Here is a 23,364-nt window from a genome sequence, read left to right as displayed (position 1 = left end):
CTCTCCCTCCGACCCTCCCTCTACAGCATATCTGTTAGATTAATTTGTATTTTAAGAATAATGACTAAAGGATTTCACCCCAAATACAGTATAAATGTGTGAACTGTGTTAGAATTATAATGTGTTGTCAACCTACTAACAGAGGGGGGCGGGACTAAACATTCCAGGGTGAAGGGGACTGAGGAAACAGGTTACAGGGGGCCTCCTAGAGGTGGGCGGAGCAGGGTGCCTTTGTGTGTCGAGGTATAAAACAGGAGTGTATGTGTTTTGGGCGCCAGAGCTCTCCATGAATAAAGATACAGATAATCCTTGTGGGTTGTGGACCTTGAATCATTTATGATTAAAACCAGAGCCTTACAACCTCTGGTAATGATTCAAGCTTAGGTTGAATTAGAGATAGAAATTCTCGTAACAGTGTGGTCCTTCGAGCCGGATCTTAAATACGTCTTTGTCGTTCTAGAAACACCGAAACCGTGCACGGGCGGATGATTGCATCCGTGGAGAATAGTCCTGGCCTTCGACGTTAAGGTTATAAACAGGCCGGTGATTACTCTTATGAACGATAAAGACGTTAACGAGTTTGAAAAAGCATTTAAATCCAAACTGCAAGGAAAAGGTCAGTAATTTTTATTCATTGATTTTGGTGAAATGATTTGAACTTCTATAAGAATAGTGATTCTTGTGGAGGGCAGAGAATAGTTACCAAAATCGCAAAGGAGAATAATTCTGGGAATTATTACTAAACAAGGAGGGTCCGTAATTGACCCTAGTTAAATAGCTATTACCAAAATAATCTAGTCCGAAATGACACGGGGTGAAAGGCCATCACCAATGTAAATTAGTTTTTATTGAGACTGTGCTGGGTACAGTGCTACGATAAACAGGGAAAGGGATGATTTTTGTCGTGTGCTATGGATACATAAAACAGGTCAAAAGTCACGTAAACAACTGGGGATTTGCTAGAACTCTGTCTGTTTCATGAAACTGGAGCAGTTACGACCTCTAGGTTACAAATAGGTTTGGCAAATGATTGTATAATGTTGTGTACGTGTGAGACTTGAATCCATCGGAATACGTGATAATTGTTTCAAGGAAGGAGCTAAAAATAGGTCGCGTGAGAAAAAATGGTTATCTGACTCTTTTCATGAAACCGGAGTTTTAAATAAAAAACTCTGGGTTACGGGTGGATAATTTTAAATGGTTAATTACAAAAGCAGATCATAACATTGGCTCGAGAGACGCACTAAAATAATAGCTCCTAGGAGAATAATTCTGGGAATTATTACTAAAGGGGGGGATTTTTTATTTTTCCACCATGGGAAATAAATCGTCTAAAGAGGTCCGAGAATTAACGGGGGATGAAAGATATATGTTAGGAAGAGATCGAAGAAATATGTTTTATGGATCCATTTGGGAGAAGAGGTATGAATTTATTGGGCATCTCGAAGTAAAAAAGTTAGAAGTTATATGATTAGGCAGATGCATGTAAACTGTGGAACGGATTTGAAAAAACAGCGAAAGGAGGGGCTAGAGACAGCGAGGGGTTTTTTAAGCGCGAAGGAGCGAGGAAGTGCTTTAACTGAAACAAAGGAATATTTGGCAAAAGTGTATGGCCCCGTGTAAATACTGTAACAGAACAAGTCATAACCACCGTGACTGCAGGGGTAAAGGAAAGGGCAGTGTCGGAGATAGGACAGTCTATTTTTTGGTTCAACGGGTAAATGTTTGAAAAAATGATTCGTGTCGATTAAGAATTGGATAAAAACACCACGAAGCGATTATTTGAGAGGTACCTATAAAATTCCAACGATGCATATGTATGAACTTTCTCACTCAAACGTAGACATACGTCATGAGTGAGAAAGTAGAGAATATTTACATTTGCATTTTTGGTCATTTGGCAGACGCTCTGGTCCGGAGCGACTTGCAGGAGCGGTGGGGGTTGGGTGACTTGCTTGGGGGCACATCGGCTGATTTTTCGCCTGGTCGGCTCGGGAGTTGGAGCCGGCGACATCGGTTACTGAGACGGTGCTGTTGGTTACTGGGCTACCAGCCGGCGGGGATGAGTTTAAGGTTGTGCCGTTGTTTGATTAGGTGATAAGGTTTAATGGGTAATCGGACCATAACTAAAGTGGTTATAGAAGTAATGTATAAATAGTAGAGAGCCAATAGATGGTTCCATTGAACTATTATGTTGTGTTGAGCATTTGAATGGCATAAGGTGAAATATGTGTGTATGAGGGAATTCAACGGCGGGTATGAATGATAACCGGATACTACTTAGTATTTGGTTGGTTAAATGCTGAATAAAATATTTGAGGCGTGGTTATGGGGTAACTAGGAAGACGCACTTATTCGGTGGGGAATGGGTGTAGGGAGAGAGAGTTTTTACATGTATTAAAAGTTGCATTAGATAGCTTTAGTAATATTCTAGATAGGTCTATGAAAATATGTTACAAGTACGAATGACATTATTTCCTAAGAAGGAAGATTGTAGGGAAGTTTCCCGCGCCTCCCCCATAATGTAGGAAGGAGCAGGAGAGGGGGGGGGAGAGGTGAGAGACAGTACATAGTTCAGATGGTAGGAATGTCATTAAGTGTATGCTGATCAACGATATCAAGTATTTGTTTTATTGATTGGGGCCGAATCAGAGAGAACGGTTAAAGAGATTGAATAGCGAACTGAAATGGGTTAGCGGGAAAATACAAATAGTTGGACAATTTTAGAACTATAATTTATTTTCGTTACGGGGAAGCAAGTGGCATTGGCTGTTGTGCTGGGGGAATAGCGCCAGCCTGTTGTGGGTTCTGGATTTGTTATAAAGAAATTTATATTTTAAACTAAAGTGATGGAATAGACTACAATTATAACATCAGAAAAAGGGCACAATATAATTCGTAATAGTTATTATAATTATTATTGATAGTTATTGCAGTTATTATCATTGATTCAGTAATGATAGAAGGGTAGAGAGGAAATAGGCAGGTTAAGGGTAGAGTTAGATAGAGAGAAAGAGGCAGGAAGAGCTAGAGAAAGTAAACACAGAGAGTTTAAACACAGGGAGTTGAAGAGATTAGAAGACTATAATAAGCCAGGGAAGAGAGAGTGGTTAGATGATGAGGAAGGGGATGACCAGTACCCTTTGATAGCCTTGCCGAACCCAAGGGCTGGGGAGGAGCATGCACCAGACACACTGGATGTATATAGGGCGTGGACACAGCGAGATGTAGTAAGAGCTATAGAGGGTGTAGTGCACCCTAAGAGAGGAGAGGGGTCAGAGGAACCCATTGATACGGGGTGTGAAGTGTTTGAATTGGAATCAATTGAATTGGCTCTGCAGCAAGAACAGAAACCATACCTCACCTTAACAATATTGGGGAAAAATATTAAATTATTGTGTGACACAGGGGCATGTCGAACAGCAATCTGTGTAGCCGACATACCCAAAATAATTAGAATTAATGGGGAAAAAATCATGGTACACTCGGCCTCGGGCCATCAATTTATAGAGCGATTATCAGCCCCTGTGACTTTACAACATGAAGATTCAGGGGGAGAGGTATGCATACCTGTACTGGTATCAAGCCTGTGTCCAGTCAATTTACTAGGAAGGGATGCCATGACTCAGTTGAACGTAGCTGTGAAGCCTACGCTGAGGGGTATGAAGGCATATGTCGTAAGGGATAATATGGTATTGAGCGGGGAGGGAAAACCATGCTATTGGTATAGCCAGGATCTGCTAAGAGGGGGACTTACAGACATACCGAAAGCACTAATAGACCTAGGAAATGAGTTAGTGATTGGATCAACTAAGATGACAGTAGATGACTTACACTGTACATTATGGTGTAATGAGCACCCAGGCCCTAACCCAGATTATGAGGAAGAATTGGTAAAAACCACAGAAAAAACAATTGGGTTAAAATGGGTTCACTATGATAAAAAATGTGCAGCTGTAGAGGTGGAGTTGGGACCACAGAGCCAGAGGCTGTACAGAGAAAGGTGGAGCCCCCATGTTGCCCTAGTGAAAGAACATTCAGAGGAATGGTTATCACTAGGTAAATGGATAAAACAGGGGAAAAACATTACTGACTGGCAGAATACACCAAATGGGGATCAGTATAGCCACTCCACTGGGAGATATAGAAGAAAGTTGAATTGGAGAGCAAAAACCCAGCCCGGGGTCCACCTGGAGACAAGTTTTAACGGATGACAGGAAGAGATTTTCTTAACTCAGGAACAGGAGGCTGAGTTGGCAACAATTCCGTTCAAATTATGGTCACAAGGACCAGCTGATGTAGGACTAATTAAGGGGGTAGCTCCAGTACAAGTGATTCCTCGATCCGATCATAGACCATACCAAAAGCAATACCCTATGAAACCAGAAGCAATAAAATGGATAACACCTACATTTGAGCATTTACTTAAGGGAGGGGTGATGATTCCTGGAGATGAGGCACAATGCAACTCTCCAGTATTTCCTGTTAAAAAGGCGGCACCTAGCGCCGACTGGAGGATGGTCATGGACTTGCAGGGGGTTAATAGAAATATAATTCCCAGAGCTCCATGTGTACCAGATCCACATACATTGCTGAACCAATTGAAACCAGAGAACTCATATTTTACAGTGATAGATTTAGCTAATGCTTTCTTTAGTATCCCAGTTCATCCGGATAGTAAGGGGTGGTTTGGCTTTACTTTTCAGGGAAGGAAATGGACTTACGCTAGGATGCCTCAAGGCTACTCGGAAAGTCCTACAATCTTTGCCCAGGCTATAACTAGGAATTTGGGAAAGTTTGAACCTCGGGAAGGAAGCCAAATATTAGTTTATGTAGATGATATTCTATTGGCTAATCCCACTCAGGAGGGATGTAAGAGGGATACAATCCAATTGTTAACCTTCCTGGCAGAACAGGGACACAAAGTGAGCAAAAAGAAACTTCAACTTTGGCAGAGCGAGGTCATTTACCTAGGACACACTATAACTCAGGAGGGGCGAATGTTAAACTCATCCAGGAAAACTGCTATACTTGAAGCGCCAAAACCATTAAACAAAAAACAAATGATGAGCTTTTTGGTAATGATAAACTGCTGTAAAGCTTGGGTACTCCATTATGTACTGCATACGGGTAAATTAAGTGATCTTATCTATGGGAAGGCAATGGCAGCCCATGGTAAAATCATTTGGAACTCTAAGGAGGCATACATATATCAGGGATGTTATCCAAATGGTAGAGAGTAAAGAGGGATATGACATTGGTCGTGATTTAAAAATGATGAGGTTTTTTTTGGTGGGCTATTAGAGATAACTGGGTTAATCACGAACATAGAGGTTTTTATTCTTTGTTGCTAGGCAGAAGACTTAGGTGACCTAAATATGGACTTGTCATGTCCAACAATCAGTCTTCAGGTCAAGCCCGGGAGAGCCTGGGTAGAACAGAGTTTGAACTAAACATAAGTGTTTTTACAAGATAAGAGATTGATGACTGGATTACTAATTGATTCTGAACTGGATGAAAGTCGAATTTAGCTGCCATAAAAGACAAAGGAAGTGGGAGGAGCAATAAAGAAGCAAAAGACAATCTCAAAAATGAAAGGCATGGCAATTGGTTGATAAATTACCTAAGGGAATGTTTAGGTAGGTGGTAATATTGACACATGAGCAGAACTATGTGTCAAGAGGGGGGAAGAGGCTAATTGTAGGATTAAATAATATACGAAGGAGAGGACAAAATACTTTTAAGAAAAAACATTTTTTTAGATACAGTCTAGAAAGAGAATGCAGTCAGAAATTGTTAGATTAATCTGAACATGTGTGAAGATAGTTTATTAACCACACCCGTATGTCAGAGGTTTTGTGCCCCACAGGTGAACTAAAGGAGAAGGTGACCCATTATCTAACCAGGTGACTGGTGAGCATCCAGTCACTAGAAGGAAAACTGGAAGCAGGCCTGTTAAGAAGGGCCCTATCAGGTTATGTTGGTCACCGCCTTGGCCATTAGAATAGCAGAGAGAGGAACCTGGGTCCATGTTACCCACTGCAAGAGGTAAGACCACATACAAGCACCACTTAGCACACACAGAGTTGGAGAGCAGAACTAGACCAATAGGGTCCGGGGATCACCTCTGTCAATGAAGATCTCCTACCCCGACCTATCATCACTGTAGTGTGTTCTTAGGGTGTGAGTATGGGGTGGTACCAAGCAGAAGGACTAAAGGCAGGAGAGGGTTGGCAGTTTTTGGGAATATGGGTGACCCTGAGCTGCATCATAGTCTCGGCAATAGTCTTGGTATGTCAAGATCCACCACCACCTCGCACCAATTATGCTATGGCCTTACCATTATTAAGAAATAAAAGGGAAGCGACCCGACATACTGACCGTCAAGGACGAGTGATCTACAAAATAGGAGTCAGAGAAGGGTGGGGAGTAAGATTCAAAATTAGGATTAGGGATCTTATCAGGACGAATAAGCAAGCAACGTGGGATTATAAGATCCCATTGTATTTATGTTCAGCTCCCTCTGCGGATTGTTCCTGGGCTCAGGTATTTAGAGATACTGGGGGACGGAGAGATGAGACGGGGGGGGGGCTGGACGTCCAGATGGAGGATAAGAAGGTATAACGATATCCCCACAGAGATGGTAGTAACAATAGTAAAGGTCACTAGAGAGGACATGAAAATAACTTACTGGGCTTGCGCGGACGAATACGGATGGGATACTTGTCTAAGATTACATTTGATGGAGTTGAAAGATATGGAGGGCACAGGTACTGTCATTAATAGCAATAGACAGAGTAGATCAGTCAAGGGATGACAGAGTCAATTCGACTAACCCGTCCACTATGAAAGATTTTCTCCTCCAAGAATGGAACCAAGGGGAAGTGGAGGGGGTCTATGATGAGAATCTCGGGTTAAAGTGGATGAAGTACACCGCTAGGGCCTTGGGGGAGACCAATTGTTATGCATGCTCCATTGGGCGACCGACAATGTTGACCGCCCAATGCCAAAGGCAATGTTTCCCTGTGTATTAGACCTGGGGTCCAATCAAAAAGAGCCAAATTGCACAGGGATTGGGCTGGCAAAATTGACATACTCGGCCAGCCCACCTAGATTCACTTTAACTCCTGGCGAATACCAGTGTTACAGACATAGAAATGGCACCCGTAACTTGGGTGATTTTGATGGCTGTAAGGAGATAATTAATGGGACTGATTTAGATAAGGAAGGGAGGGGAAAAATTAGGAACCGTACCATCCCTCTGACTGATGTGTGGTGGGCATGTACTAACAAAGGGAGCATTCGACAGACATTACCAGAAGGATAGGGGGTACTTGTGCACCAGTATTGTTGGTCCAAACCTGTAAGAATTAGTCATCAAAGACCAGTGACAGGAAGAATAATCAGGAGGAGGAGAAATATAGGTCAGGAAGGAAATAGCCCAATTTGGATAGATGGTATAGGCATCCCCAGGGGTGTTCCAGACGAATACAAAGCAATGAATCAAATATGGGAGGGTTTTACTACAACATTTTTCTGGTGGGTGACAATAAACAAAAATATGGATTGGATAAATTATATCTATTACAACCAACAACGATTCATTGACCAGACTAGAGATGCAGTAAAGGGGATCTCAGAGCGATTATCCGCCATCCCGCTCATAACTTAGTAGAGGTTGGTTCTAGATCAGGCAGAAAGGGCGGTGTCTATAGAATGATAAGCCATTGTTGCACATTTATCCCTAACAACACCACACTGGATGGGACAGTCACCAGAGCTCTTACAGAATTAACTGCACTAAGTGAAGAGTGAGCTGAGAACTCAGAAGTTAGTACATCGTGGATAGGGTGGTTTGAGGAAATATTTGGTAAATGGAAAACCATGGCGGCCACCGTCTTGGGAGCGGTCAGTGTTTGTATGGGTATTCTTGTATTATGTGGTTGTTGTCTTGTTCCCTGTGTCCGAGGATTGGTGAATCAGGCGTTGGTGAGGTGCAGTATCTGAACAATGATGAGAGATGGACTGACTCCGGACTCTGACCAGGGGAATGTGAAAAAAAAAACAATCCTCCAGGCTTGGTGGATGACGAGGATTTGGACCCTGAAAGACCGCAATTGGATGAAATGTTTATTAGTTCTGACGTGATCTCTGAGATTAATCATGCTTGTAAAATACATTTATCCTGAAGGTGAAGATATTTAGTCAAAGGGGTGGATTGTTAGATTAATTTGTATTTTAAGAATAATGACTAAAGGATTTCACCCCAAATACAGTATAAATGTGTGAACTGTGTTAGAATTATAATGTATTGTCAACCTACTAACAGAGGGGGGCGGGACTAAACATTCCAGGGTGAAGGGGACTGAGGAAACGGGTTACAGGGGGCCTCCTTAGAGGTGGGCGGAGCAGGGGGCCTTTGTGTGTCGAGGTATAAAACTGGAGTGTATGTGTTTTGGGCGCCAGAGCTCTCCATGAATAAAGATACAGATAATCCTTGTGGGTTGTGGACCTTGAATCATTTATGATTAAAACCAGAGCCTTACAACCTCTGGTAATGATTCAAGCTTAGGTTGAATTAGAGAGATAGAAATTCTCGTAACAATATCTACCACATAATTCACATCTGTAGATCAGTCTGCTTCCCTTCATGTCTTCTCTCTCTCTCTCTCTCTCTCGTTCTCTCTCTCTCTCTCTCAATTCAATTCAATTTAAGGGCTTTATTGGCATGGGAAACATATGTATACATCGCCAAAGTAAGTGAAATAGATTATAAACAAAAGTGACATAAACAATACAAAAATCAACAGTAAACATTACACTCACAAAAGTTCCAAAATAAAGACATTTCAAATGTCATATTATGTGCAAATAGTTAAAGTACAAAAGGGAAAATAAATAAACATGAATATGGGTTTTATTTACAATGGTGTTTGTTCTTCACTGGTTGTCCTTTTCTTGTGGCAACAGATCACAAATCTTGCTGCTGTGATGGCACACTGTGGTATTTCACCCTCTCTCTCTCTCTCTCTCTCTCAATTTCTCTCTATCTCTCAATTCGATTCAATTCAAGGGGCTTTATTGGCATGTGAAACATATGTTTACATTGCCAAAGCAAGTGAACTAGATAATAAACAAAAGTGAAATAAACAATAAAAAGTAAACAGTAAATATTACACTCACATAAGTTCCAAAATAATAGAGACATTTCAAATGTCATATTATGTCTATATACAGTGGTGTAACGATGTGCAAATAGTTAAAGCACAAAAGGGAAAATAAATAAACATAAATATGTGTTGTATTTACAATGGTGTTTATTCTTCACTGGTTGCCCTTTTCTTGTGGCAACAGGTCACACATCTTGCTGCTGTGATTGCACACTGTGGTATTTCATCCAATAGATATGGGAGTTGATCAAAATTGGATATGTTTTAGAATTTTCTGTGGGTCTGTGTAATCTGAGGGAAATATGTGTCTCTAATATGGTCATACATTTGGCAGGAGGTTAGGAAGTGCAGCTCAGTTTCCACTTCATTTTGTGGGCAGTGTGCACATAGCCTGTCTTCTCTTGAGAGCCAGGTCTGCCTACGGCGACCTTTCTCAATAGCAAGGCTATGCTCACTGACTCTGTACATAGTCAAAGCTTTCCTTAATTTTGGGTCAGTCACAGTGGTCAGGTATTCTGCCACTGCGTACTCTCTGTTTAGGGCCAAATAGCATTATAGTTTGCTCTGTTTTTTTGTTAATTCTTTACAATGTATCAAGTAATTATCTTTTTGTTTTGTCATGATTTGGTTGGGTCTAATTTTGTTGCTGTCCTGGGGCTCTGTGGGGTCTGTTTGTGTTTTTGAACAGAGCCCCAGGACCAGCTTGCTTAGGGGACTCTTCTCCAGGATAATCTCTCTGTAGGTGATGGCTTTGTTATGGAAGGTTTGGGAATTGCTTCCTTTTAGGTGGTTATAGAATTTAACGTCTCTTTTCTGGATTTTGATCATTAGCGGGTATCGGCCTAATTCTCCTCTGCATGCATTATTTGGTGTTTTACATTGTACACAGAGGATATTTTTGCAGAATTCTGCATGCTGAGTCTCAATTTGGTGTTTGTCCCATTTTGTGAATTCTTGGTTGGTGAGCGGACCCCAGACCTCACAAGCATAAAGGGCAATGGGTTCTATAACTGATTCAAGTATTTTTAGCCAGATCTTAATTGGTATGTCACATTTTATGTTCCTTTTGTTGGCATAGTAGGCCCTTCTTGCCTTGTCTATCAGATCGTTCACTCCTTTGTGGAAGTTACCTGTGGCGTTGGTGTTTAGGCTGAGGTATGTATAGTTTTTTGTGTGCTCTAGGGCAACGGTGTCTAGATGGAATTTGTATTTGTGGTCCTGGCAACTGGACCTTTTTTGGAACACAATTATTTTTGTCTTACTGAGATTTACTGTGTTTTTTGCCAATTTTACCCACACACTTGTTGTTTGTGTACATGGATTTTATAATGTCGTATGTTTGTATAGCAGACCCTCATGCCAAATTGAGTCAAATGCTTTTTTTAAGTCAACAAAGCATGAGAAGACTGTCTTTGTTTTGGCTTGTTTGTTTGTCAATTAGGGTGTGCAGGGTGAATATGTGGGCTGTAGTACGGTAATTTGGTAAAAAGACAATTTGACGTTTGCTCAGTACATTGTTTTCACTGAGGAGATGTACAAGTCTGCTGTTAATGATAATGCAGAGGATTTTCCCAAGGTTGCTGTTGACGCATATCCCACGTTAGTTATTGGGGTCAAATTTTTGTTTCCACCTTTGTGGATTGGGGTTATCAGTCCTCGGTTCCAAATATTGGGGAAGATGCCAGAGATAAGGATGATGATAAAGAGTTTAATTGTAATTTGTGGTCTGTATATTTTATCATTTCATGTAGGATACCATCAACACCACAGGCCTTTTTGGGTTGGAGGGTTTGTATTTTGTCCTGTAGTTCATTCAATGTAATTGGAGAATCCAGTGGGTTCTGATAGTCTTTAATAGCTGATTCTAAGATTTGTAATTGATCATGTATATGTTTTTGCTGTTTGTTCTTTGTTATAGAGCCAAAAAGATTAGAGAAGTGGTTTATCCACACATCTCCATTTTGGATAGATAACTCTTTGTGTTGTTGTTTGTTTAGTGTTCCAATTTTCCCAGAAGTGGTTAGATTCTATGGATTCCATTACATTGAGCTGATTTCTGACGTGCTGTTCCTTCTGTTTCCGTAGTGTATTTCTGTATTGTTTTAGTGATTCACCATAATGAAGGCATATACTCAGGATTTCTGTGTCTCTATGTTTTTGGTTGGATAGGTTTTTCAATTTCTTTCTTAGGTTTTTGCGTTCTTCATCAAACCATTTGTCATTGTTGTTAATTTTCTTAGGTTGTCTGCTTGACATTTTTTGATTTGATAGGGAAGCTGAAAGGTCAAATATACTGTTTAGGCTTTCCACTGCCAAGTTTACACCTTCACTATTGCAGTGAAATGTTTTGTACAGGAAGTTGTCTAAAAGGGATTTAATTTGTTGTTGCCTAATTGTTTATTGGTAGGTTTCTCTACACTACTTTCCTTCCATCTATAGCATTTCTTAATATTGTGCAGTTCCTTTGGCTTTGATGCCTCATGATTGAGTATTGCTCTGTTCAGGTAGACTGTGAGTTTGCTGTGATCTGATAGGGGTGTTAGTGGGCTGACTGTGAACGCTCTGAGAGACTCTGGGTTGAGGTCAGTGATAAAGTAATCTACAGTACTACTGCCAAGGGATGAGCTTGTAGGTGTACCTACCATAGGAGTCTCCTCGAAGCCTACCATTGACTATGTACAGACCCAGCGTGCGACAGAGCTGCAGGAGTTGTGACCCATTTTTGTTGGTTGTTTTGTCATAGTTGTGTCTAGGGGGGCATTTTTGGGAGGAAATACAGTCACCTCCAGGTAGGTGTTTGTCTCCCTGTGTGCTGAGAGCGTCAGGTTCTTGTCCAGTTCTGGCATTTAGAACTAGAACCTGTCCCTGGGCCTGGAAATGGTTGATCTCCCCCTCTAGGATGGAGAAGATGTCATCGTTAAAGTATGGGGATTATATTGGGGGGATATAGGTAGCACACATAAGGACACTTTTCTCTGATAATTTCCTTATTAATTTCTAGCCAGATGTAAAATGTTCCTGTTGTGACTAATTTAATAGAGTGGGTTAGGTCTGCTCCATACCAAATTAGCATACCCCCTGAGTCTCTACCCTGTTTCACACCTGGTAGTTTGGTGGATGGGACTACCAGCTCTCTGTAACCTAGAGGGCAACCAGTGGGTCCGTCTCCTCTATACCATGTTTTTGTAGGATTATAATGTCTGTATTTCCAATGTATTTGATGAAGTCTGGGTCCCTGCTCTTTAGGCCAAAAGCAGATTACCTCAGACCTTGTATATTCCAGGATGAGATAGTAAAAGCTTTGTGTTCCATAGTGTTGTTTTCATGTGGTTTAGGCCCGGACCATTACAGTAGGTGTGAGCAGAGCATGTTGAGCATCTGATACATACCTCTTAGGTCGCAGGATGGGACTTGCGGGGGTGCATTAGTGGGGGTTGGGCCAGTTGCTCTGCTCACGGCCTGGGCATATGTGCGGCTGTCATGTTCTCTCTCTCTCTTTCTGTCTCTCTCTTGCTCTCTTTATTTCTCTCTCTGTAGCCTGTGTGTGTGTGTGTGCATGTGAGATGAGATGAGTAAGAGCATACATAGCCATAGTTGGTGACCTATAAAGAGGAGATTAAAGCATTCTCTGTGGCCCAGCTGGTTACACTGTGACGTCACACTCCCACCCCTTCCTCACTCCCCACAGCTAGGTCTGTGTGTCTGGCACACTGAGAGCATGTGGCTTCGCTAGCACCAGGCACATGGGTAAGCAGCAGGCACAACCTGAACAGGGAAGAGGAGACTGGATGAATGCTAGACATGGTAATGCAGGCCTTGCATCTGGAGAGAGAATAGGCCTGATAGAATAGATGACTAGGACTTATATCATGCCTAATAAAATAGAATCAGGCCTATTAGAATATAGCCTTGGCTCCCAGGCTTTGCTCAAGGTGAGTTGAAAGCCTATGATAATATAATGACTTGACCTAATATCAGGCCTAATATAATATTATATATTGAGCCTAATAGAATAATACAATTAATGACATGTTCAAAAAAGGACTCCAAAAGCACAGGGCCAGTAGGCCTAATTTAAGATGTTAGTGTTATGTGGGCAGCTTGTCTCTCCCTTTTCTGTTTCCCTTCCTCCTTGTTTTGTCCCCTCTTTGTCTGTTGTATCTGTATGTGTGTTTGTCCCCTTTATGTGGGTGTGTCTGGAGTGGATCAGGGGGCGTGCTCAGGATCTGCCTCTCCTGTGCAGCTGCGGGTTGTTTCCAGTGATTCCTGCCTACGCAGCTGCATCCTATTCTCTCATCAACCTGCACTACTAATTCCTGGGCATGGCTCTCCACCGGCGCCAGATCGTTGTTCTTACTAGAGCGGTAACTTGGCTCACCAGTAAAGTTATATTATCTTAGTCTTCAGCCTGGCTTTTTACTCTCCTTAACCTGTCGTTTGTTTTGTCTTCAGTTCAGACATACCTCCCTGCCTGCCTGCCTGCCTGCCTGCCTGCCTCAGCCTCTCCTTCCTCCGGAGCCGACTAGCCCACTCTGTTCCTTTTCTTCAGTTGTTTTTTGGACTAAGACAAATTGAACTTTTATTAAAATAATTTTTGTTTCCTCCACTCCCTTAGTCGTGTTTGTTTCTCTGAGTGCTGGGTTGAACCATAGCGTAACAGAACGATCTGGCCATGGACCCAACAGAGAAACAGCACGGGGCAAACGAAGACAGCTTCCAACAAGCTATCCAGGCTCAAGGAACGTTGCTAGGACAGCATGACCAATTGATTCGGACTCTTGTGGAAGATAATCATCAATTGCTGAATGAACCAGGTGACTCAGTTAACTACACAAGTCTCTAAATTGTCTGTTATCAGTTCTCCATCTCTCTCTGACCCCCAGTTTGATGCACCCCAAGTTGTTTCCTCGGACATTATGCAGGCTTCGTTCCGTCGGGAACCTCCTGTCACGTCGCCTGAACCGTTCAATGGAGAATTGGACAAGTGCCGGGGATTTTTGCTTCAGTGTGACTTGATTTTTCGGCAGAGACCACTGTCGTTTTCTACTGATTCCTCTAAGGTACATTATGTTCTGGGGCTGTTAAGAGGGAGAGCTCTGGTTTGGGCTGAGGCTGTGTGCTCAGATCAAACTTTGACTGGATTGACTTTTGCTGATTTTTCTGCTAAATTGAAGACTGTTTTTGACCATCCTGACCATGTGGGTAATTCCTCCAAGATACTTTTTAATTTGAGGCAGGGTTCTAACAGTGTGGCAGAGTACTCTATTGAGTTCTGGACGTTGGCAACGGACTCCAAGTGGAACAATGTGGCACTTCAAGGAGCATTTCTAAACGGTTTGAATGAAGCCATTAAGGATGAACTGGCTGCTCGTGATGAGCCACATGATTTACATTCTCTCGTTTCCCTGTCCATTAAGCTAGACAACCGGTTGCGGGAGAGGCGTCGGGAGAGAGGCGGTCGGCCACATCTAGGAGGACGAGTTCCCCAGCCTTCAACCACTCGAGTCTCGCCTCCCGGAGCCGGCAGCTTCTTGTTCCTGATCCCATCCCGAGCACAGAGGGAGGAACCAATGCAAGTGGGTCGAGCTCAACTACCTCCAGCAGAGCGGCAACGGCGCCTCCAGGCAGGTGAGTGCCTGTACTGTGGAGACGCCACACACATTCTGGCTACATGCCCTAAGCGACCCAAAAGACAAGGCTCGCTCGTAACGGTGGGTCTACTTGCGAGCCCAGAGTTAGATCCGGAACCCGTCATTCCCCGATTACAAGTACCTGTAACCTTACGTTTCCAGAGTCATTCCTGCCACTCTCAGCTCTCATAGACTCAGGTGCAGAAGACAACTTTATTAGCCACCAGTTCGTTACACAAGCTCGTATCCCCATGGAGCCACTACCTACCCCCATTCGGGTCACAGCCCTTGATGGGCGCCTCCTTGCGGAGATAACTCATCAAACCTCCCCGTTTCCCTAGTGATTTCTGGCAATCATTGTGAAAGCATTCAGTTAAGAGTTATGTCTGGCTCAGCTACCTCCCTAATCCTTGGCTTCCCCTGGTTGGCTCTTCACAACCCACAAATTGATTGGACACGTCCCACCATTCTCAGTTGGAGCACTAACTGCCATTCAGAGTGCCTTAGATCAGCGGTTCCCCCCACTAAGTGTAACCCAACTCATCCCTCAGCTCCTCTCGATCTGTCATCTGTCCCCAAAGAATACCATGACTTAGCGGAGGTTTTCAGTAAGGACAAGGCTCTGTCTCTACCACCACATAGGCCTTATGATTGCCCTATTGAACTGCTTCCTGGTGCTCCCTTGCCCTCTAGTCGCTTATACAATCTGTCCCGACCGGAAAGAGAGGCAATGGAGCAGTATATTGGGGATTCTCTGGCCTCGGGCATAATCCGTCCCTCGTCGTCTCCTTTGGGTGCAGGGTTCTTTTTCGTGGAAAAGACAAGTCGTTACGCCCCTGTATCGATTTCAGGGGTTTAAACAACATAACTGTTAAAAACAAGTATACCCTTCCACTCATCAACTCAGCTTTTGAACCTCTGCATGGCGCCACAGTTTTTTCCAAGCTCGACCTCAGGAACGCTTATCACTTTATCATTTTTGGGCTTTGCTAACTTCTACCGTAGATTCATTAAGGGTTTTAGTAAAGTGGTGGCACCCCTTACTAGACTCACATCCCCAAAAGTCCCTTTTCTGTGGTCCCCTGAGGCGGAGCAGGCGGTAGGGGTTTTGAAGGAACTGTTTTCCACCTCCCCCGTGTTGATACACCCCAATACCTCTCTGCAGTTTGTTGTGGAGGTGGATGCGTCGGACTCAGGTGTGGGAGCAGTCCTCTCCCAGCGCTCCCCCACTGACCAAAAGCTTCACCCCTGTGCTTTTTTCTCCAAGAAATTGTCACCCACAGAACGGAATTACGACGTTGGAAACCGGGAACTGCTGGCGGTCAAGCTAGCACTGGAAGAATGGCGGCACTGGCTGGATGGAGCTGAACTGCCGTTTGTGGTCTGGACAGACCACAAAAACTTGGCTTACATCCAAGCCACTAAGAGACTCAACTCACGCCAAGCCAGATGGGCCCTGTTTTTTAGTAGGTTTAACTTTATTCTTACATACAGACCGGGGTCAAGAAATGTTAAACCAGATGCTTTGTCCCGCCAGTTTGCTGACCCTTTGGAGACCAGCGAGCCTGAGGCAGTCCTGCCTTCCTCATGCGTCGTGGCGGCAGTACAGTGGGAGATCGAGTCTCTTGTGAAGACTGCACTTGCCACGGACCCGGGACCTCCCAACCTACTCTTTGTTCCCGAGACGGTCCGGTCTCAGGTGTTGCAGTGGATTCACACCTCCCGTTTTGCTGGTCACCCTGGGATGAGACGCACGTTGACGCTGCTTAGGAGACATTTTTGGTGGCCTTCAATGGAAACTGACGTTCGGGCTTTTGTGGCAGCCTGTTCAACCTGTGCTCGGGGCAAAGCCTCCCATCAGTCCCCTTCGGGGCTGCTGCTACCCCTCCCAGTTCCCAGCCGTCCCTGGTCCCACATTGCCATGGATTTTGTCACCGGCCTACCCAAGTCTGAAGGTAATGATACTATACTTACCATTGTGGACAGATTCTCTAAATCTGTCCACTATATAGCATTACCGTCTGCCAGTGAGACAGCGGACCTCCTAGTCCAACATGTATTCCGTCCCCATGGAATACCTGTGGACATCGTATCTGATAGAGGCCCACAGTTTACTTCCCGTGTTTGGAAGGTTTTCTGTTCTGCTTTGGGTGCTTCCGTTAGTCTGTCCTCAGGGTTTCATCCCCAGACCAACGGTCAAACAGAAAGAGCCAATCAAAACCTCGAAGCAACCCTTCGTTGTGTGGCTGCTCAACATCCATCATCCTGGGCCAAACATCTGCCTTGGATAGAGTACGCCCCACAACTCCCTCACCACCTCTGCCACCGGTCTTTCACCCTTCGAGGTTACCATGGGTTATCAACCCCCTCTGTTTCCTGCTCAGGAGAAGGAATTGGCTGTTCCTTCGGTTCAGGAGAACCTCCGCCGCTGCCAGAGAGTGTGGAGCGACGCTCGGGAAGCATTGCTTCGGACCACCGACAGGAACAAGACGACAGCGGATAGGAGCAGGACTCCCGCACCTGTGTTTCATCCTGGTCAAGAGGTTTGGCTGTCATCAAAGAACGTACCTCTTCGTACCAAATCACGCAAGCTGTCTCCTCGGTACCTGGGTCCGTTTGTGGTGGAGTCCATCATTAACCCCGCTGCAGTTCGTTTGAAGTTGCCTTCAGCCAAGAAGATACACCCTACTTTCCACGTCTCCCAACTGAAACCTGTGTCCTCCAGCCTTTTGTGTCCGCCGGCTGATCCACCTCCACCTGTTCGCCTCATTGACGACCATCCGGCCTACACCGTCAGTAGGCTCCTGGACTCTCGGAGGCGGGGTAGGGGTCTCCAATACCTAGTCGATTGGGAAGGTTATGGACCAGAGGAGAGGTCTTGGGTCCCTAAGCGTTTTGTGTTGGATCCCCAGCTGATCACGGACTTCCATCACGACAACCCTGACAGGCCTGGTGGGTCGCCAGGTGGCGACCATTGAGGGGGGGGTACTGTTATGTGGGCAGCTTGTCTCTCCCTTTTCTGTTTCCCTTCCTCCTTGTTTTGTCCCCTCTTTGTCTGTTGTATCTGTATGTGTGTTTGTCCCCTTTATGTGGGTGTGTCTGGAGTGGATCAGGGGGCGTGCTCAGGATCTGCCTCTCCTGTGCAGCTGCGGGTTGTTTCCAGTGATTCCTGCCTACGCAGCTGCATCCTATTCTCTCATCAACCTGCACTACTAATTCCTGGGCATGGCTCTCCACCGGCGCCAGATCGTTGTTCTTACTAGAGCGGTAACTTGGCTCACCAGTAAAGTTATATTATCTTAGTCTTCAGCCTGGCTTTTTACTCTCCTTAACCTGTCGTTTGTTTTGTCTTCAGTTCAGACATACCTCCCTGCCTGCCTGCCTTCGTGCCTGCCTGCCTGCCTGCCTGCCTCAGCCTCTCCTTCCTCCGGAGCCGACTAGCCCACTCTGTTCCTTTTCTTCAGTTGTTTTTTTGGACTAAGACAAATTGAACTTTTATTAAAATAATTTTTGTTTCCTCCACTCCCTTAGTCGTGTTTGTTTCTCTGAGTGCTGGGTTGAACCATAGCGTAACAGTTAGGGTGGCAGGTAGACTAGTGGTTAAGAGTGTTGGGCCAGTAACTGAAAGGTCACTGGTTTGAATCCCCTAGGTGAAAAATCTGTTGATGTTCCCTTGAGCAACTTAACCCAAATGTTGTGTTGCTCTGTATAAGAGTGTCTGCTAAAATTGAAGTGTAATGTTACAAATTGGTTCAGTTTCTTTAGGAAGACCTTATATAACCATTATAATTCCCCTGTGTGATAAAGAATAATCTTTAATGAGGTATCTTACATGAGTTCCTACATGGGTGGGATGTTTGTTTCCTGTTAATTATAATTTACCCTTGGTAAAGCTCTTCTTTTCCCATAGCTACTTGTTTTAATTAGTGAGAGTATACGACTAGGCCTACATCCTTTTCACATTCTGCCTCTAATGCACTGAATGCCCAGGCTATCTCACTAATGAGTTGAAGCTCACTCATTTTAATTTATAATATAATTTTGTACCCTTGAATGTTGGATAACAGGGATGTTTATGCTTACACCCAGTCTCTTGGTTTGATGGTTTCCATTTGCATGAACCCCCAGCACATACATACACAATTTGAGTAGATCTCTACTTTTATTCATGTATATATACACACATATAAAAAATAAGGACATATGTACAATGATAATAAATAGACATGTTTTTACAAGCAAAATAAGTTACTTAACACCCTTAAAAAAAAAAAAAAACAGCCAGAGGAACTTTTGCAACTTAAAGCCAAAAAGTAAATTAATAATAATAATAATAATGGTAATATAATAATATTATTGAAAAACAGCAGAATATGAAGAGTCTTAGGTGAGAAGATTGTGGAAAGCGTTGTTTTGACAGGCAGAGTATAATAACTAGCCTATGTAGATCCAGAATTGTTACACACAGGTCGCACATGCAGATATCTTTTTTAGATTGAGCCTTACATCACTTTTGTTTGATGGATAATTTTCTTCTAAGACAGTTTTATGACAAAAAATGTAATACATAATTGTAAGACAAATCAGTTAAATATCTATACCAATCTTAACAGCTCCTGTAGCTTGAATGTACAGCAATCTCTTAAGGGTAATGTTAATAGATTGTAAAGTGTCTGAACCAGTGCTTGGTAACATATTCAATCTATACATATTAAATGTATAAATATTTAAGATTTTATATCAAACCTCAGATCATGAAATCACGAGTTATCATTTGGTTAAAAGGAAGTTGCTTTGCTTGGTTGGTCCTATGACGTTCTGATGATTTGTTTACTTTCTCATGTGGTATGAAGTCAGGGATCGGCGTCAGTAGATTACTACTGACATCTAAACAGGATGTTGACCAGCCACAAGCTTGTTGCCTTCTGAAGAAAAAGCTCTAAATAAAATATGCAGGAAAGTTCCAGAGATGAGAGTTCTTTGAAGTTTAGTTGGACGGATTGTTGAAACTTAAATATCGAAGTGGAATAATAAAATAATATCAAATAATACCCTTTTCAAAAAAGCAACTGCAGTCTACTTTGGCTTATCCGAAGGTGAAGAGGCACAACAAAAGTAAACATGTTAAGAAGATGGATGTATTCATAAAGAAGTCCTTAACAACTCTTAAGCATTAATTAAACTTTTTTTAGTAGAAAACATTAGTATCTGCAAAAGTTTGAAACATTATACACTTCTTTTACAATTCTGATCATGTCATCAGAGATGTGTACAGTACATTTGCAGAGAAGATCATGCAACACTAGGATGAACTAACCACTGATGGCCAAGTAAGTAAGTACCTCTTCAACCCAGGGATCATTACAATATTCTATATCCCCTTCAGCTGTCTCTAGTCTACATTTTGGAGAGAAAGAAATAAACATTGTCCTCCTCTTGTTCCTCCTTTGTGTTGTGTTGTTCTGGTCCCTGCAGATGTGTCACAAAGCCACCCCTAGAAGACAAAGCACAGGAAGAGGAACAGGTTAGAGTGGGCACACATAGTGATATATAGTCCCTGGAGCAGTATATTTCATTGTATATGCAACGCTGTAAAACTTGATTGTGGCAGTTATTTTTCTGGCTAGGTCTTTGGGTGTCTCTTAGGCTAGTCCCAGATTTGTTTGTACTGTCTTGCCAACTCCTACGTCATTGTCACGCCAAGTCATAACAATGACCTAGTAGTTGGCATGACAGCACAAACAGATCTGGGATCAGGATAGGTGTCTGTAGGCTTTCAGAGAGCGAGGGAGAGCCATACCTCTGATTGATGAGCCTCTGATCGCTCTCGGGAGCCGTTGGTTCGTCACAGGCCATTCATCTATCTACCATCTGTTGTCTGCTTGTCCATCTAACAGCACAGGCATTGTGGGTTTACAGTTCAGTGTCCGTCCTTCTCTCTGAATTCAGGCTTTCCACAGTAGCGCCAGGTCATTCTCTGGACATCGGTAGGTAGGTAGGGAGGTGGGTGGGTATGTGGGTAAGTGGGTGAGGTTTAGGGAAATAAGGGGATATTAAAGGGTGTGTCTAGGACAGGTACAGTGCTATGGCCCGCCCCCTCCAGGACATACTACTACATCCACCAGGTTTGGCATTCAGGGCAGTGCAGGGGAGAGAGGGCTCCTTTTGGCAGTTCAACCCGCCACCACCCCCACCCATACACATACATATTATAAAGCACTTGTTGAGACATCCACTGCAGTCGCAACAGTTTGGTGAGAGTTTACCTACATTCCCCCGTGCCATCCCTACTACATGGCTGAAAGCAATGCCTTCATTTAATCTCAAATTCTGAATAATAAGTGAATGTGCTGTTGTAGATTCTGTTGTGGGATTATGTCAAACAGACATTTCCATAATCACATCACAAGGAAGTGTATAAGTATCTGAATGGGTTTAACTGAAATTCCCATTAACCACTTGTGTAAATGTATAGTGCAGTTATTGTAAAAGTAGTACTAAAATGTATTTACTAGTGTGGAGGTTATTTGGGGAGATATCTACTTTGTGCAGGGATAGGAGAGGTAGGTACGTGCTTCTCTCACATTCTCATTCACATAGGGGTGCTTTAAAGCCATTGGTCTCCATTTGTCGCTTCCGTAGTCCGTAAGACTTTGAAAAACAACACATAGAAATGTCTTAATTTAAATTGTCACAATATATCAATGTGGCAGGGGTCGAAGACTTTCTCAGAAGAAAGACTGACAACGTGAAAAAAGTACAAATTGAGCCGAGAAAGTCTAATTGAGAGTTTGTCCTTCATGTAAACCCCATGTCTTTCACGCAAAACTTCCTTCATTCTCTCTCTCTCCATCCCTTTCCTTCCCAGGTTTTACCCCCGGAGAGAGGAACGTGATTGTCGTCTTGCTTTTGAGATTAATTTGTCTTTTTATGTGACTCTCTCACTCCCTTTGCTCACAAATACAAAATAGACTCCCATACTCCCATGTTAAGTGCAACAAGCGAAAAAGTCCCCAACAGAACAGAAAAAAGGCAAGCCAGCTCCTCCATCTTTCAGTCAGTCGACTTGTGCTGCTTGACTATTGGATTATTGGTATAGCGCTGAAGCTACAACCTTGTCAGGAGTTCTTGGTCCTCTCTTATCATGAAGCAGTGCTCTCAGGAAACCTCTCCATTTGTTTGACTGACATGCTTGAGGTGTAGGCCCTCTGCGTTCAATTGTCTTTAAATACAGAATTTACACAGCTTGAGATTTGCACAGTGAAAGCAAGTTAAACTGCTGAAGAAGTTAAAATGTGACAGCCAGTGTGGCGTATAATAATAAAAATAATAACAGGAGCGGATGCTGATGTGTGTGTCACATCACATGCTGTGTGTTAAAAACGTCTGCCGCCAGTCACAGAGTCAGCCAAATGAGCATTGGCAGAAAACGAGAGAAAGCATGGAGTGAGAGTGGAGCTGAGAAAGAGAGAGTGAGAGGAGTCCTGTAAAGGAGGGAGGTAGGTTAGTTGATGTTCGTTGTCTCTTGTTTTGTTTTTTCATTATGACGGGCGCGTAGAAAGACTACACAGACGACTCTTCAGGGTTGGCATCAGGCAGCACGCTCCTCTGCTGCAGGGTCCGACGCAGCTCCTCCTTGAAAGGGCTGGAGTAGTCGTTCCCGCCCCCGCTAAGCCCCAGCCCTCCTCCCCCAGAACCACCCCCGCTAACCCTCTCCTCCACGGCCGAGCTCAGGTTGAGGCGGATGTAGCCATTGCTGCCGGAACCCCTGATGTTGGTAAGGCTGAGCCGGCTGGGTGAGTGGATGGGCTGGCCGGGGATGGTGCTGGAAGACGCCGTGGGGGTGTGGTGGTGAGACTGGCTGCTGGGGCCCAGGGCGTGGCCCGGAACAATCTTCAGCGAGCCGTCTGAGTAGTAGTAGTTGGCGCCCGTCTCCCAGAAGCGGTCCTCGTCGCTGGGCATTTTGCTGGGCACGAAAGTGGGTGGCTCCTTGGGCAGGGTGATGGGGTAGACCAGGGTGCTCTCCAGAGGCTTCATGTCTGCCCCTTTACCTAGGGCCAGCTTCAGACGTCTCCTCAGATACAGAGCTGCCACCAATAGTAATAAACAGGCGGCCCCCAGGGTGATCACTAACACCCAGAACAGACCCATGCTGCCGTCAGGGGCCCGGGCCGCCATGACCACAGGAGAGCTTGCCACCACCGACACCTGGTAGCGCTGCATCTGAAACTTTACCCCCTGCTCCTCGGAGTAGCACACGTAGCGTCCCGCGTGCACTGGCATGGCGTTAGGGACCACCAGAGCCTTCAGGGCCTGGTCGAAGCGTGCCCCCCCGGCCTCCTCGTCTCCTAGCTGCAGCTCGCGGTCGTTGAGGACCCAGGAGGGCTGGGCCAGGTTAGACACCAGCTGGCAGGGAAGCACCATGTCTGATTCTACCACTACTGTCACATTCCTCAGCCGAGAGTGGTCTGGGGAGAGAGAGAGAGAGAGAGAGAGAGAGAGAGAGAGAGAGAGAGAGGTTATGTGTTAGCCAATATTTAATTTCTAAACTCTAAGTTCAACTC

General features: G+C 44.1%; 1 protein-coding gene across 1 annotated transcript in view; it reads right to left on the bottom strand.

Annotated features, from left to right (window-relative positions):
* Positions 1-18,956: 18,956 nt before the first annotated feature.
* Positions 18,957-23,364, bottom strand: part of LOC121530646 (semaphorin-4C) — an 88,686-nt gene continuing 84,278 nt past the window's right edge. The window contains exons 15-16 of the mRNA XM_041835764.2: positions 20,601-23,268; positions 18,957-20,294 (exon numbers count right to left, since the gene is read on the bottom strand). Of these exons, the coding sequence (XP_041691698.2) occupies positions 22,364-23,268 (905 nt within the window). The 3' untranslated portion in view covers positions 18,957-20,294; positions 20,601-22,363. The remainder of the gene's footprint in view (positions 20,295-20,600; positions 23,269-23,364) is intronic.

Source organism: Coregonus clupeaformis, chromosome 18 (assembly GCF_020615455.1).
Source record: "Coregonus clupeaformis isolate EN_2021a chromosome 18, ASM2061545v1, whole genome shotgun sequence".
NCBI lineage: Eukaryota > Metazoa > Chordata > Actinopteri > Salmoniformes > Salmonidae > Coregonus > Coregonus clupeaformis.
The sequence above is the reverse complement of the archived record's forward strand: the minus strand, read 5'-3'. Positions and strand labels throughout refer to the sequence as shown.